The following is a 17,858-nucleotide window of genomic DNA, read 5'->3' as shown; positions in this document are numbered from 1 at the left end:
ATGGTACGGAGATGGGTGCAACAGTTTAACAAAGTGAAGAACAATGTGCACGATGAGGAACGCAGTGGGCGATCATCTGTGGTGGCCGATGACTTGGCCCGTGCAGTGAAAGATATTACAGAGAAAAGACGATTCACCTTGTCGGCACTTTCAGTACGTTTTCCACACTGCAGTCCAACATGCTGCTACCCCTTGGTTATCATCACAGGTGGCATTGTTCTATGATAAGGGAATACAAAATATGGTGGTCTCGTTATGATAAGTCTCTGAACAATGTTGAAAATTAGTCCAGGTATGACCTTCAGTGTGCAACAAAGGTTCTTGTTCTGCTATATCTTATTAACTTTAGTGTTATTTTAATTGGCAAACGGAACTTATTTTCTGGATGATCCCTGTAAAATAATGAAATTATAAATCAAAGAAGTTCTCAGACTGAAGTGAAAAATGACAAGCTACATTTGTTACTTGCAAATGAACTTTCAGAAATAAATGCACCTTTTGTACAATGACAAGTTGTATATGTCACTTGATGATTACATATTGCTCAGTCTGGGTTGTCCTCTCAATAGGATGCATTATCTTGCCTCGGTCTGTTGGTTGTGCATGCTCCATCTTTTGTACACACTGGAAGGGGCCTGTGTTGCTGATCACTTTGATGTGAAACCTCCACGTCACATGTTGTTTGTAGCTTGTCACTTCTGCCTAAAAGATCCTTTATGGTTCTTGCCTCTTTAAAATAGTCTCCCTCACTTGTCACACCCCACTACCAGGAGGTTTTTGAAGCAGTTGGAGAAAGCATCTTTTGGAATTCATCAGCTCATTCATCACATTTAAATTGCTGAAATTTAAGAAGTTCGTTCACACTAGTGAATGAACTTTCAAGGACATGCAGCTTTCGCTTTTATATCCAGTCAATGAATAAAACATGTCATAAAATGTATAATGACACCAGAAAAATTAACAGTAATACAGTGAGAGGAAAGAAGAGTTTACAGGATTCTTGTTGGGAAACCTGATGGTAAAAGACCTGTAGGAAGGCCAAGACGAAAATGAAGGGATAAAATTGAGATGGACCTAAAGGAAGTCAGATTGGATTGATCTTGCCCAGGATAGGGACAGATGGAAGGCTCGTGTTGCTGCAGCCATAAACCTTCGGATTTATGAAGGCTAGAGAGTTAGTTAGTTAGTACAGTGAGTGTAACTGCAACTTGCTTAAATATATGTGAGGATAAAGCTAATTTTTGGAGATTCCAAATTTGCTTTGGAGGAGAATATTGGTTCAGTAAAAAAGGTACTTGGCAGAGGTGATTTTGAATTTTCGATAACATATAAGTTTATGATCAACCCAATCTTTAAACAATAAACTGTGAAGTTCTCTTACAAATTTTCCATTTTTATTTCTAGGTTGGATTATCCTTGGAATGCTGATGTTAACATTAGCCATGCTGGTGGCAATGTTTCCCCATTCTTTACCCAAAAAGCGCATTGTTGTCAAAGAGCAAGCCCAACCTTTCATGGACCCAATTGAAGGCAATACAAATCAAACTACTTCCGACATCAAAGGTAAGTTCCTTCATGATTACTTGATATTATACAGGTGTGTTCTCACACACTGTAGCCAGATGGAGAGAGAGAGAACAATAAATATTTTGCTGATACTCATAACCACAAGAAAATTGTAAATGTTCCTAGAATATTAGTGTATTTGACCAGGTGACAGCAATTGGTTTTGCACATCTTTGAAAAATGAAGAAACTAAGGTATATGAATTATATCAATATGCTCATAAAAAACAAGCAAAATTATTTTTGTGATGGAATGATTGTCTCATGTGTAATTATGAATATTTTAAAGCAGTAAAACAAAATTCTGGTAGACTGCTATAATAAATTCCAATGGAAAACTCATATCTTAAAATTTATAAATATTCTTAACAATTTTAAACAGCTACAACTTCCAAGTATTAGCATGGGTTGAAATTGGTACAAACATCAGGAGTAGTACTGCTGCCAGTTCGAAGTGGTATCGCTCCAAAACAAATAAAATGTAACGTTTCTAAAATACAACAATGCTCAAACGAACGCTTGGTCACTTCATCTCAAATCATACAGGTAAGTAACATGTGTGTCACCTTAGAATTAAAAAATCAGCGCTCATTCACAGACACTGCTCAAATGCCAGTCTCATGCACTTCTCCAAACCTAAGTCCTCTAATGGGAAGTTCCTGAAAAAAAAAATATACGTTAAAGAACTGCATGACACATGTTCAAAATTAAAATATTTTCCATTTCTGTCGATTTATTACAGTGTTACAAACTCACAAAGGAAGACACTTTTGTCTAAAATTTTTACGCAAAGAAAATAATGCAATTTTCAAGCCACTATAATGTTGTAATCCCGTCTTACCTGGGATCTGAGGTCACAGGGATGTTTCAATTATACATTTTAGGTAGAGCTTAATTGTACCTGTTAGCTGAACCTGCTCCGATTAAGAGGGAAGAGATATGGAAAGTTGAATTTAAAGGTTATTTACGCTTGTTCATACCCGGTAGGTGAGTGATGTTCTTGTCCAGATGCTTCTTGCAGACCGAATTGTGACTGGTGCCAAGGTTCTATCCTGCGACCCTTGGCTCACTGATCTGAGCGATCCCGCACAACTCGCTGCATGCTAGGCACCCGTAACTTCGTGTTCCGTCGTAGTAGTTCTGTAGTTGTAATGTGTTGTAGAGTAAAGTGTGAGTAAAGTGTAATCAGAGACTCATGTTCCAGAATGAGCGTTGAATGAGAGTCAAAATCCAATGAGAGTCAAATGAGCGTTCGATGATAAAAGTAATCCAAATGAGAGTGAGTTTGGGGAGTGAGCTCCCTTTTATAATCTTAGGCTTCGAAAGGTTGTTAAACCTTTCGAACATGCTAGATCTTGTTTAGATCCACGCGTTTGCCTTTCAGTCATTGTTTTCACGGAAGTTACAAAGTTAGTGCATTCTTGGGATCGCCCGCTGGTCGGACAATTCCAGGAAATAAACAATCATAAATATTCTCTTGACGAGGTTTTCTCATATTCGTAATCTCCATATCTCTACAATAAATAAAAAACAAAAATAGTAGACACTTAAGGTTTTCTTGATTTCAAAGCTTGTTCAAAGCACTTCCAAAACCTTATTAAGGAACATATTAATGAATCCCCCTTTAACTATAAAATCAAAAATCAAATACAAGAATTACATTTTTTTTTTTAAAGTGAAGAACCACAGGCCTTTAGTTTTGCTGGGATAACAGAATATGAAAGCTGGACTAACTATTAGCAATGCCAATTCTGCACTAACTTGTAACGTTATGTAGAAAATCCTTTGTAAAAAAAAAAAAAAACGAAAATATCTATTATGACCTTTTTTTGAGAAATAATTTTCTCAAAAACAACCAGTCTCAAAATTTCTTAAAATTGTACAATAGAGTCTTTGGTTACTATACCTGCAGGTGGTGTAATCAGACTGTGCAATATTTTTGTGTGTTACCGGGGAGAAATATTTTAAAAATGTCCCATGTTTTTTTGGGGGGTTTTTACTGTAAAATATCCACAGGCTACTAGTAGATGTGAGGAGATGGAAAATAAAAGATAGAAGGAAGAAACAAGAAAGAAGGATAAGTGTGTGGAAATTGAAGGATAAGATGATGAAAGAGAAATAAAGAAATAATGCAAAGAAAGTGCCAAGAGATGACCCAAAGGAGTAGGAACAGAATGAATAAGATTTAAAACAGAATTAGTAGAGGCAGCTGAAAAGATATGTGGACGGACAAGCAAGAAAAGAAGAAAGAAGCACCATGGTGGAATGAAAGAACTAGATAGGCAGTGAAAAACAAAAATGATGCATTTAGAAAGTGGTTTAAAGTTAAATCACAAAATGCACGAAAAGAGTACGTGTAAAAGAAGAAAGATGCAAAGTAAAGGAGGAAAGAAGAAAGTGGATGGAAGAATGGGTTAAAGTGCTGGAAGATGTAGATGGGAACAAGGAAGTATTTCATGGATTAGTGAGAGAAAGGAGAAGAGAAAGATGAGACAGCTGTGAGCTAAGGGATGAAAGGGGAAATGTCGTAGAAGAGGATGAAGAAATAAGGAGAACGTGGAGAAATAATTTCGAGAAATTGCTGAACGTGAAAAAAGGAAATGAACATGAAGAAGTGAAAGAAAAAGAAAACAGGAAGGAAAAAATTAATCTCACATGGAAAGAAGTGGAGGAAGCACTGAAGATAATGAAGAGAGGTAGAGCACCAGAAGTAGATGAAGTGCCAGTGGAAATGATACTAGGAGCAGGAGTGAATGGTGTGCAGTGGCTGTACAGTGTGTTGAAAACAGTGTGGCAAGAGAGAGAAGTGCCAAGAGATCGGACAAAGGGACTAATAGACACTGGACAAAAAAAGCAATTCCCTAGTTGGATTAATTTCCCTGGACATATGCAAAGGCTTCGATACCATTGATCACAAGTTGCTAATAGAAAAATTAAAGAACAGATTTGGTTTCAATAGCAAAACAATTCTCTGGATGGAAAGTTTTCTTGCAAATAGAAAAATCTCAATGAAAGTAGGATGTTCACTTTCCACCGAGCAGTCAGTGTCCTCAGGCATTCCACAAGGTTCTATACTTGGCCAAAAATTATTCAACTTACTTATTGACGATATCACACTAATAAATTCAGATTTGTCGATTACTCTGTACGCAGATGACTGCCTTCTCGTCCATGTTGGAGAAACGTACCAGGACGTAAAGGAGAAAATGGAAAACTCATTCCCCAAAGTACTAAATTGGTACAACATCAACAACCTGAAGCTTAACGTTGCAAAGACGAAGGCTATGGTGCTTCACACCGGTAAGGGAATCCCGGCTAACACGGTAGATATTAATTACCCTTAATGATGCCAGAGTACCTTTGAGCAATCATTTAAAGTATCTGGGAATCATTATAGACACCCAGCTAAATTTTAACATGCAAATAAATAACTATATTTGTAAAATCTATCACCATGTTTACATATTTCGAAAAATTTGTATATATATCAATAGAAATCTTAGTAGACATTTCTACCTTTCCATTATTTGTCCCGTATGTGAGTATGGTGCTAGTCTTATTATTGAGGGTAACTTAACTCATCTGAAGAAACTTGAAACAATCCAAAACAAATGCTTAAGAACCATTCACATGCACCCCCAAGAAAATAATTCCCAACAATTGCGCAAGATTTACAACATACCCACAGTCACTTCAAGAAAATATTACATCTGCCTGAATAAGGTACATAACAAATCATCTCGATCGCATAGGTTAAGCTCCGCTCTGAGTTCAGCACCCGAAACACCAGATCGTCCTTGCATAGAGACCTAGTAATCCCCAAACCTAACAAAACCAGATTTGGCCAGAAGTCCTTCTCGTACCTAGCAGCGGTAACCTGGAATTCACTCCCAAAGAAGGTCAAACTCAGTACAGCAAAGTGCAGTTCTGTTGTCTTCTACGTTCACATGCCTATACATTCTAACTCCAGTAATATTATTTTCAATTATTACCCTCACCCCCCCCCCCCACCCCTTCAACCTCACACACGTTTTAAAATGTTCATCCATGTACTTCGAACATTAATTTCATACACACTCATACCCAAACCCACACACCCTAACATTTTCCTTTCTTCTAAATGTGTATAACTCTCAAACTTTCTTTATTTCATTGCTCCTATAGAACACTTTATACTGTGTACTCATGTAAATTCATCTCATTTTACTTAGATGTAGATTTTGTATATTTTTTTACCACATAGGGCAACAAGTCATTATTTGTATTAATAAGGCTCTAAGAGAGAAAGGAGTCGAGGAAGAGATAATGTGTAGAGTGCAGAGAACATACAAGGCCAACCAGAGCTATGTGAAGACACCAGTGGGAAGAACGGAGTGGTTCAGTATAAGTAATGGACTAAAACGGGGAAGTGCTCTTTCCCCACTGCTCTTCATAATTGCAATGGATGCAATTAACGAAGAGGTGGGGAAGAAGATAGGAGAGGAAGAGATGAAGGCCCTGTTGTTCGCTGATGACTTAGTATTATAGGGAAACAGGGAAGAAGTAGTACAGAGACAGCTTGATAGTTGGAATGAGGTGCTAATAACAAGAAACAGAGCCAGAAAGGAACCAAGAATGAAGATGGACATGGAAGAGTTGAGGGTAGTGGAAAGCTTCAAATATCTAGGAAGCATAATTGAGAAGTGGAAGAATAGATGAGGAGGTAAACAGAAGAGGACAAATGGGTGGTGGACTATATCAAAGCGTTTGAAGATTAATATGGAACAGGGATGTCCTATGAAATGCAAGAAGGTAATATATAACACATACTATGTGCCAATAATTACATATGGAGCAGAGACTTAGACAATGCCAGAGAGACAAAAGAAAGATGCAGGCAGTGGAGATGAAATTTTAAGGAATATATTGGGGAAGACTAGAAGGGATGTAATAAGGAATGAGGAGATCCGACAGACAGTGGGGGTGGTGAAGTTCAGGCACAGATGAAATGGTTCGGACACATGAACAGGATGGATGCAGAAAGACCAACTTTCCAAAAATTCTTCAAGGGGACAAGCAGATGTTTTCTCTATTTTTAACCTTACGAATTACCGCTTCTCACCACTCACACACCACAAATAAATGAACATTATAGAGGGTCTGTGTGATTCAAATATATTCAAATTCCATTCAATTAAATGGTATACATATTTAAAATAATTTAAAGTGAGGAGTTTACATTTGTCATTTCACATATTCAAACTTGAAATACATCTGCAAATACCAATTACAAATGTTACGGGGTATACTAATATACAAAAAATGGTTAATTGTATAACAATTTCAAACTCAAATTTACCTAATCAACTTCCACCTGTCAGACAGATGGTTCTGCAAAGAACACTAACAAAGTAAACAGATTGAGAGAATTCTGTATTATTTTCCACGCAGCTATCTTTTCCTTCCTTGATAAAAGTAAAAGCAAAACTGTGAAAAACTTGCTTAATGACATTTTTAATTATGTATAAATTCAATGGGATTTGGATTAATAAAAGTTGTCATTTTTCACATCTACGGAGAAAAATTCATGAAAATTCCCGGTGAGTTGCCACCCTGTTTTCTGATGTATCTGCTCCTTGTCAGCCAGGCAGCCACACTGATTCTTATTGAAGAAGCCACATGTCACAAAAGCTTGAGTAAAATAAGTTAGTACATTCCAAAACTAGACCTTTTTTTAACTTCAGCTAATTAGCGAAATAATGGCATGTGGTGTAAGTTATGGTTTATCAAAATGCTACTGTTCATTAAACTGTTACCTTTATTTTTTCAGACTTTTATGAATCTGTTAAACGGTTGCTGAAGAACAAAATTTTAATGTGCAATGTCACAGGATCAGTATTTTATGTTCTTGGTGCATCCGGCTTCATGACGTTCATACCACGGTATATAGAAATTCAATTCAAGAGGTCAGCGGCAATTGCAAGTGGAGTCATTGGTAAGTTAATCACAATCATGGGTTTCATCAACTGAACAAAATGAACACATACTAGTGTATAGGATTCAAGTCTATATTTAAGTTTGCATTAAGAATAGGGCAGTGGCGTATTTATAATTTCATTTCAGCTATGTTTTATTCTCCCATTTACATATATTGGAGAAGTGAATATGTCATTCAAGTTCTGAACTAAATAGCAATTATTAATATAAATTGATTTAAGCAGTAATAGTAAATTTTACATTGTATGCTACTGTTTGTATTAATGATATCAAATTTAGGCATAAATGTGTCATTCTTGAGAGTTGTTTCCGTGACACAATTGGACGAAGATGTTTTCTGAGGCAGAGTACGACTACTTTGCACATTCAGGAGAATGGGTGGTCGCTGTTTACACATTTTTAATTAACTCCTATACCTAATTACTGGTCAGTTATTAATTAATACAATATAAATACCAGTAAAGATAAATCTGATCTTTACATGGATAGCGTTTTGTTAGAAAAATTATAAAACATGCACTTTAAGAGATTGAGTATACATTTTCTAGAGAAATGTTATCGAAATATTAACGTATAATACAAGAAAAAATCCGTACGCATTTAGAAATAGTTATAATTTGTTAATTTATTTGTATTTTTGTGGGATACTGAAATGTTGATCCAGGGATTAGGCCAATTCATGACAGGAAAATTCAAATGGTCACATACTAAAAATCTTTGTCTTTTGCAGTATAAAGATCAGATTTTTTTTTTAAAGGTTGCTTTTATTCCAGAACTGTGAAAACTATCACAACAGGAAAAAAATGTGTAGAATTTGAGATTTCCAGTGTTGGAAAATCCTGAATATTTCTCAACATTGGGAAATTGAGCTCATATCCTGTAGTGATCAAACATTTCCATCCCATGCACTCTTACCTACTTTGAATCACTTTTAAACCAAATCAGGGTTAAAAAAATGCATATTACTATCGGATTAAAAATTATAGATACTAGAGTTTGGACTCCAATTAAAAATTGAGAAATTTTGAAAACCTGAAATTTAATAATTGTGTTTAAAGCCTTTCTGCCTGCACCCTACTAAAATTTCATAACTATTGGATAACCCGTTTTTTTATTTATAGAAAAAGCTAAATTTTGATGCAACTCGTTTTTGTGTAGGTCTACTGGTTAATTTTTAACTGGAATCCAAACTCGAGTATCTATAATTTTCAATCCGATAGTAAGCACACTTTCCATGTAGATTTGATAAAAATGACTAAGAGCTGTAATCTATTTCACAATTTTTACAGGTACTGCGAGTGTAGCAGCTATGGCATTTGGGTTCTTTATTGCTGGTCTTATAATTTCAAAATTAAAGCCAAGCGCCAAGAAAGTAATGATGTGGAACGTGTTTGTCGGAATTGTGTACGTTATTGGAGAAGTAATATTCCTCTGTTTGCAGTGTGGCGGTGACATGCATGGAATGATGCCTGACGGGAAGTAAGTTAGATGAGTAGACTTAATGTGACAGTGCTTTAAACATGCTTGTTTTTAAACCAATGAACTGTACTGCGAGAATCGGAAAGTTATTTTTTAAGTAACTCAATTACACTTATAGACTTTGAAAAGTAAAACAGATACATTTACTGTCACTTTATTCTAAAGCTGACTCAGTGGTCAAGCAAGTAAAGTAAACGAATTTCCCCCTTCATCACTCATTCTCATCTTTGCAATTAGCAGAGAAGGGAAGAAAAATTTATGAAAATACAAATACCAAAAATACTTTATTCTAGTAAAGATGCAATTTGTAGAGCGATGTGCACCTGAAATGCAAGTAATACGATTTCAATAGATTTTTGTTATTTAGCATCCCATTTCTGGTTACTCGCAATGATGACGATGAGTGATGATATGATGCAATTTAAGAAAGGATACTCACGAAGAACATCCATACCCAGGCTGGGATTTGCACGAGCGACTCCTGCTGTGCTAACCACTCCACCATTTAGGTGGGCTTTGTCAAAATATAGCAGGCAATTTCATGATAAAAATAAAGTGAAGGTGCATAGATAATTCTAACATGGAAATAATACTTGAAACTTTCCTGGCAGCGAATGATGAAGAGGTTTTCTCGGGATATCTACCAGGTGATTTCTAGATAGGCTTGCGAGCTTTTGACAGCTAATGAAGATCTCCAATCCCTGAAGATGAGACTGACATTTGCTCTTAGAAGCATACCCGAAAATCACTTGGTTGATATCCTGAGAAAACCTCTTCAACAATTCTAACATATTTTTTGTATGTACGCATTGCTTGCATTGTAGAATTATTTCTCTTGTAGTCTACGCATGTTACAAGTTTTTTGTTGTGGCGTTTCAGAAGAACACACGGTCCCTTCATCAGACTTTTATTTTTAGTTTTATTGAAGATAAAAATCAGTTACACAATGAATGTTGTAAATGTTATATTGTTGGAATGTAGCAACTTTACTGTGAAACAAGCACTCTGTTATTATTTAAAATGATTTTTTTTCACATTTATTTTTAAAAATTATAAATCCCAAATATCATGAGACAATTCAAAATCATCATCCCTTTTACAGATATTCTTGAGGTTTTCAGTAACAATGAATTTTAAAGATGGTGGCCTACTCCACTTGTGTAAAGGAAAACTCCATTTGTAACCACTGTTATAAGTGTGTCTTTAATCAAACTGAAAATAAATGCATGTGTTCTCCTGAAACATCACAAGAAAAAACTGCGTTTTTATGCTTCTTACAACCTTAGACTACAAGATAAATAATTCTAACATTGTTTGGGAATTCTGTACTTAGAATTCATTTTTAAAATGTATTACTTTTTAACTGAAAAAATGTGAACGTCACATTATTGGCTACAGTTAATTAGTGTGAAGGTAGGAATGGGACTGATCAATCGGTACTCTATCGGTATCTGCCGATATAGGCATATCGGTGAATCGTTTTATCGGTATAATTACCGATTATTTTACCGATCCGATATATCAATAAATATCTTATAATTTGGTGCAAAATTCTGCCATTTTGTTGTAATTTTTGTGAATAATCTTCATGCCCTTCTTTCTAAAAAAGTAAATGTCTAAATATTCAACCTTTTGCACTGCAGTCACCTTGAAATACACATTTATTAAGGAGATCTATGAACATTTCAGGTTCATCAAGGACCATTTCTAATTTTATATCGGATCTGTAGAATATCGGTTATCAGTATCGGTAAGTTTTATATCGGTATTTTATCGGTATCGGCCAAAATTTCATATCTGCCCATCCCTATGTGAAGGACAATGTTTTGACTTGATGTAATGTTTGTACTCTGGTCCCTATTGATGGGTCATGTCAGAGCTCCAGTTGAGTTACTGTCTGATCACGGAGGACAAGACTAGCTCGAGAAGGCAAATTTGCACAAGAGAGGGGGAAAGCAGGTTGTAGGTAGAATCGTGCAAGAATTAATGCTGTACGTTTCACATGAGTATTTTGTTTCTATGAGGTTAGCTGATTTGTGGTGTCTTTTACAACTTTTTAACTCCCCTTTGAAGGTATTTTACTCGCGATGTTATTCTGTGTGAAAATTCAATGTTGTTTCAGTGGCAGACTGTTTTTATGAAACCTGACTTCCTTATCTGTTCCACTCCTATTTTGCCACTGGAGTTGTCCAGTTAGAGCATGTGCACTTGCAATGATGCCTTGACAAGCAACAAATGACATGTGTCATTTAAACCGAAGGGCTAAGCAACACAGGTGGTTCACACCAAAGAGACACGTGTCTCAGATCCCACCCAGTCTGTAGAAAAGCAATCACTAGGCATGCACTACCAGCAAACCGAAGCAACACGATGCATATTATTGAGAAAATGGCCCAGTCTGAACAACACGCAAGCGACAGAAGCAGCTTGTCATCTGACTTTGGTAGGGAAGGTTGCATTTATTTTTGATGGTTCGTTTCCAAATGACTTTTTGCCTTGTCACCTCGATTTGAGAGTTCCCTAAGAGTGACGCAATCAAGTAAATGTTTTCTCATCACTTTTACATTCTTACTTATTTAATTTTATTTTGCTCCAGGCTTACTCTTAATGCAACATGCAACAGTGATTGCAACTGCGGAAATGCAAGATACGAGCCTGTATGTTCAGAGGACAAACTTACAGCATTTTATTCTCCATGCCATGCCGGGTGCACAGCAACTTTACAATCTAATGGTACAATGGTAAGTGTGCTCGGTATGTATAAGAGAAATTAATATAAAATGAGATGATACCAATACCAAGATAACAGGTTTCAGAAAGTATCAATTTGATACACACCAATACTTTCCAGAGTCTGCAAAAATGCTGCATTACACATTCACAGCCTTAAATATCTTAGAAACCATGCAAAATGCATAACTTTCATTACTTTTGCACCAAAATAGAGAAGATTTTGCACCAAAATAGAGAAATAGAGAGGGATTTTGAGATTAAATGGATATCTTATGTGAAATTATGAACATTTTAAAGCAGAACTCTAGTAGATTGCTATGAGGTAGTTCCACTGAACTTTTTATATGCCAAAATTTATATAATTTGAACTACTTTAAATTGTTACAATTTACAAGTATTAGTATGAGTGCAAATTGGTGGAGCATTTGTTCAAAATGGTATCAGCCTAGCAACAGTATAAATACACTTTTTTTCAGTGTAAAACAATGATGAAAATTTGTATATTTGAAAAATTTTGTAATGAATACAAAAACTACTACTAATATGTATGATTACTGCAAGTCCTAGAGAATAAATTCAATTAAATGTGAGATGACTAGATCATAGTCAATACTCTGAATGAATTCATTATCTTTCCTAAAAGTCCTTTGTTTTGCCTATTGTGCTCAAAGTGTGGGAAATGCAAAGCACTCTCCATTTTTTGTGAGAAACACAATTTTTCTGGTACACTCCTGTTCACATAAAGTGACATTTTGTAAGGTTGGACAGTTGTAGTATGTGCCACTTTATCTGAACAGGAGTGTACAAATACATGATTCCCAATACTGAGAAGTTTCTGATGACTTTTAACACATTCCCAGCAATCATTTGTGTGAATAGTATTTCATTATGCTAAAGATCTTTAATATTACATCTTCAACTTGTATGCATAGGATATTTTCTTATTGTTACCACATATATTGCACAATTTCAAATTGTACATGTATTACTTGCACTGTAGAGTTTGTTTATTCTAATTTCCAGTTGTTCCAAGTAAATTAATGCATTTCTTGATGTAACATTTTGGGAGACTGAATGCTCCCTTTGTGATACATGTATATGCATTTATTTATTTGTGCTCTCCTGAATGCATACTTCCTTCATGAGACATTTATTTGTATTTATGTTCTTCTGAAATGTTACATAATTTTGCAGTACATTAGGAAAAAGAAACAATCCTAAAAGTTTTGTAATGCCATATTTCTTGGAATCTAAGGTACTTTTTTTTTTTTAAGAGCACCTTGGATTTGATGACATCTTGGATCCATATAGACTGTGTACATGGCATTACTGTAATATAGAATGGAGTATTTACCAATTTTAATAATCAAATCTGTTTTACTGATATACCGGTGTTCATAAAAATCACCCTTAACGAAAGTTTCATACAGTAGAACTGCTAATGGCAAATGTACCAATGTACTAGGGACGTTCAATATATAAGTTTCCCTGTGCTATATAATATTGTATAAAGCAATGCCATTAAAAAGAGGCACATGGTTAATAGCGCCATCCTTCGTCTACAAGGAACAACAATCGATTCGTTGTCAGACGTGAAGGCGCATGCGCTCAAGGGCGAAAAGTAAATGCTTGTTTGGAAAACACGAGCTCGCATCATAAGGAGTTCAGAAGCATGGATGCTAAGGGTGTTCTGCTGATGGACTTTTTGGAGCCAGGAAGAACAATTAATGCTGACCATTATTGTCAAACATTGGATAAACTGAAAAAAAGGAATTCGACATAAGCGACCAGGTCTCCTGTCAGCTGGTGTCATTCTTCTTGATGATAACGCTCGCCCCCACTCAGCAGTGCAAACACAACACAAAATTGAAGAATTGGGGTGGGAACGGCTGCCCCACCCTCCATACAGCCCCAATTTAGCGAGTGATTTCCATCTTTTTCCGGTGTTAAAGTCTGAATTGCAAGGTAACCGTTTCGAAACAGATGAAGAAGTGAAGCGTAATGTGAGAATAGTGCTCAATAGCCAGAGCCCTGATTTTCTTGCCAAGGGTATGGACAAATTGGTGCAACGGTGGGACAAATGCCTGAATCTCTATGGTGATTATGTGGAGAAGTGAGGAAGGTTCCTCCTACACATATATGTATAGTTTTCTAATGTATCTTAAAAGTAAAAAATTTTACAGCATACGGAAACTTATATATTGAACGACCCACGTAACAACAATGCAAATGTAATACTATGTGGTACTGTTCTGATAAAGTACTAGTATTACCAGTACTTTTTCCTTCCTGTTTTTTTTAAAAAAAAAAGCTGAAGCAATAAGGTGTCTTGAATTAGAAGAAACACTGTAATATGTATTTAATTTGGTTACTGAAATTTACATATATTCTGAAACTTTATGAAATCATTTTTAAATACTGCATGTAAACGTACTTCAAACATAGCTGGTTTTTTTTTCAATTTTATGTAAACCTTTAAATTTCAGATTTACACCAACTGCAGCTGTGTAGTTCCAAACATAAGTTCTCCATTTTCTGATAAACAGTGGCCGATGTGGGGATCTTCAAGTAGCATGCAAGGAGAAACCTTAATGGTGGGGGATGAATTAGGCAATGTTATGAGTGGCCCCTGCGATGAAGGTTGCACAACTCGCTTCATTATATTCCTCACTGTAGCAACAGTAATGAATCTTCTGAGCAGTACAGGAAAACTGGGAAATATACTAGTAAATTACAGGTACAGTGATTGATTGATTTGTTTATTTTACTTCGGTTTTCTGCCACTTTTGGCTAATTGCGAAGATGAGGATGAGTGATTATATGATGAAATTGATGAAGGTACATTCGCAAATAACAACCATGCTGAGGCCAGGTTTTGAACCTGGGTCCCCTGGCATCGTAGCATGCTGTGCTAACCACACCACCACGGAGATTGGTGTACAGTGTACATGTTTGTGTATGTAAGAGATAATTTTTTCAAGATCTTAATTGGAACTTCAATTGTCATTTGATATTGCTTTGGCTGATTGTTTTGTCTAGTTGCAAAATGAAACATATGCATGTGTTTATCCCAATTGCTATAAAATCACAAACTGCTCAACACGATCAGTTGCTTCACATTCATTTGTGGTCAAAATTGCCTACATTATAATTCAATATAAGTCCCAAACTAAAGTCTGTCGCATTTCATAATTTCAAACCCTAGCTTCTTTCCGTATCGACAGTTACTAACATAATGTATTCTGTACTTTTAACTTACAGGTGTGTTGAGACACATGATAAGTCCATGGCGCAAGGACTGAGTTTGTTAATGATAAGTTTATTTGCTTTTATTCCTGGCCCCATTATCTATGGAGCAATCATAGGTAAGTCATTGCCAATAGTCAATTACATAAGGAAAATTAAGTATAATGATGTGCAAGTAATTTCCTTTTTAAGTATATATACTTATTTATTTTACTCATGCTTTCGCCACATCATGTGGCTTCTTCAGGAGTTAAGACAAGAGGAGTCAATTTTTAAACATGGGAAGGTAACTTGGGTTAAAAAGGTAAAATTGAAGGTAAAAGTCAATGTAGAGTAACAATTTAGTATTATGTCTCTGCTATTCAACAGCCTGACCAACCCTACAAACATTTCTGGCAATGACCTTGTAGGCATTTTGTAAAGCACCAACTCATGCTAAATTGAGCTGTGTGCAGAAAGAAAAAAAAAGTCACCTGTGGTGCAACAGCACATGAGGGCCAGGCCATACCTACTGACTGCCAACCTCACTCCCACCTGCCAAGGTGGTAGATAATGCAACCAGTTACGGGGTGACATGTGGTCAGCACGATGAACCACTAGTCGCCATTGTAGGTTTCGGTCGCTGGGTTATGCAACTCATTCGTAGCTCCACAATTTCCTCAAGATGGTGGATGGCCACCGGTCCCATACACAGGATGAAATCTCAGGAGAAAAGTTGTTATGCTTCCCCCAGGAGACTTAAACCTGCATGCTGGAACCCAAAGCTTGTGCCTTAGACTGCAAGGATACCATGAGGGACTGCTGTGTACAGAATGAACAAAAATTGTCGGACTGCTTATATTTTTGTTTCACTCAGTGTTGTATGCTCAGAATTACTTTTGGAGCACCCTGAAGCTAAGGCTGCATTCATTCCAGATGCATTCTGGGAGGAAGAAGAAGAAAAGGAAGCCCTGATGGGGTTTGAGGATCGAGCAACATGATTATGGAGAGAACAAAGCCACCATCATATGGATGGGTGGTGCGAACCAGAACCCTGATGTTTTAAGTAGGGATATTTTTACTCAAAAAGGGGACACCAAAAGGCGATTACGTCACCCTCTCCTGAAAAACCGGTTAGGCCTAATTATAAAATTATGTTTTAATTAACATATTATTATTATTATTTGGAATATGATCTCTCATTGTCAAAAGGCATTAATTATTATAATCTCTGTATGACTTAGCCCTCAGTGATTATCAGATTTGTTTGAGCTGCTTAAAGAGCATATGGGAAATAAATTGAAGACAGATGAAGAACTGACAAAAGATGTCCTACAGGACTCAGGGAACTGACACAATGATGGCAGCAGTCCCTGGATGCTCAGGAGGATTCCTTTGAAAAACTCACATAATTTGGTGCTTGTACGGCTTTCCAATCTTTTCCCAGAAATAAAAGTCTCGGTCAACTTTGAACGATCCTTGTACTTGGAAACAATAGCTGCAGACTCAAGTCTCAAAAGCCACAAAACAGCAGCGATGGGACACAATGCACTCACTACGCATTATCGAATGAAAAAGGTGCTTGACAGGGCCTGGCACTCAGAGGGGTATTACGCCATGGAGCCTTTCAAATGAAGCATGTGAATGTTACAGGTTTAAAAGTTTTGCTTCTTAAATTTCAACACATTCAGTGAATAAGTTAACAAGTTCTCTTTTACAGTTGCTGCAATTATGTTAATTGTGGTGGCTCAGTCGGTAACGTGTCTGACTACCATGCTAAAGGTCCCGGGTTCGATCCCTGGCCGGTTCAAATCCGGGAACTTTTCTAACGATGGAAGCGGCCCCGGCGCCCACCCAGCGTCGAATAACATGGGTACCTGGGGAAAACCCTGGGGGGTAAAGCAGTCAGGGGCATGATGCTGATCACATCACCCCCACTCACGACCGGATCAAGAAAGTGTGAGGCGTTACCCCCACACCCCCCATACGCCTTCATGGCATGGTGCTATGCACAGGGGAGCACTTTACCTTTTTTTATGTTAATTTTTTATCAGTTATATTTATTACAAAACATATAACCTTGCACTCTTGTAATGGTTGTGATTTTGTACACCCATTTGAAAATCGATAAATACTGGTGAATAAACATCAATTACATTGCATTTATTAAAAGAAAATAAATATATTTTTAGACAGCCTGGTACAAACTCTGTGCACCAAGGGGTTAACATTAAGAATGAGTGATTCATGTTTGCAATTTTGTATTATATTATTACAATAGGTGGCCGCAGTGGCTCAGTCGGTAACGCGTCTGACTACCATGCTAAAGGTCCCGGGTTCGATCCCCGGCCGGTTCAAATCCGGGAACTTTTCTAACAGTGGAAGCGGCTCCGGCGCCTACCCAGCGTCGAATAACATGGGTACCTGGGGGAAACCCTGGGGGGTAAAGGCGGTCAGGGGCGTGATGCTGATCACATCACCCCACTCACGACCGGATCAAGAAAGTGTGGGGCGTTACCCCCACACCCCCTATACGCCTTCATGGCGTGGTGCTATGCACAGGGGAACACTTTACCTTTTTACCTTTTATTATTACAATAGCAATACTGTAAACTTTAAATCGATATTATATGAATATGAGCAAATAAAATGTTTCCTTGCACATATATGTACATCATATTTGACTGTTGCCATTCTTTTAGATTCAGCGTGCCTCATGTGGTCTGGTTATTGTGGAGGAAAAGGAAACTGCCTCATTTATGACGCAAACAAATTCAGAATATATCTCAATAGTACAGCTATAGGTAAGTGCAAATAATGCATGTGTGTGTGTACATGTTTAGTTGCATCTCAAAGAGGTAGAGAGGAAATGAGTACGAA

The 17,858-nt window shown here is 36.8% G+C and overlaps 1 protein-coding gene across 2 annotated transcripts in view; it reads left to right on the top strand.

The window, feature by feature from the left end:
* Positions 1 to 17,858, top strand: part of LOC145991234 (solute carrier organic anion transporter family member 74D-like) — a 56,282-nt gene that overhangs the window by 33,600 nt on the left and 4,824 nt on the right. For both annotated transcript variants that reach the window (XM_083127194.1, XM_083127196.1), the window contains exons 6-12: positions 1,405 to 1,563; positions 7,375 to 7,539; positions 8,831 to 9,020; positions 11,617 to 11,761; positions 14,240 to 14,490; positions 15,015 to 15,118; positions 17,681 to 17,782. In XM_083127194.1, the coding sequence (XP_082983320.1) occupies positions 1,405 to 1,563; positions 7,375 to 7,539; positions 8,831 to 9,020; positions 11,617 to 11,761; positions 14,240 to 14,490; positions 15,015 to 15,118; positions 17,681 to 17,782 (1,116 nt within the window). The remainder of the gene's footprint in view (positions 1 to 1,404; positions 1,564 to 7,374; positions 7,540 to 8,830; positions 9,021 to 11,616; positions 11,762 to 14,239; positions 14,491 to 15,014; positions 15,119 to 17,680; positions 17,783 to 17,858) is intronic.

Source organism: Lepisma saccharinum, chromosome 8, assembly GCF_977018435.1.
Source record: "Lepisma saccharinum chromosome 8, izLepSacc3.1, whole genome shotgun sequence".
Taxonomy (NCBI): Eukaryota; Metazoa; Arthropoda; class Insecta; order Zygentoma; family Lepismatidae; genus Lepisma; species Lepisma saccharinum.
This window is presented reverse-complemented; position numbering and strand designations above follow the sequence as displayed.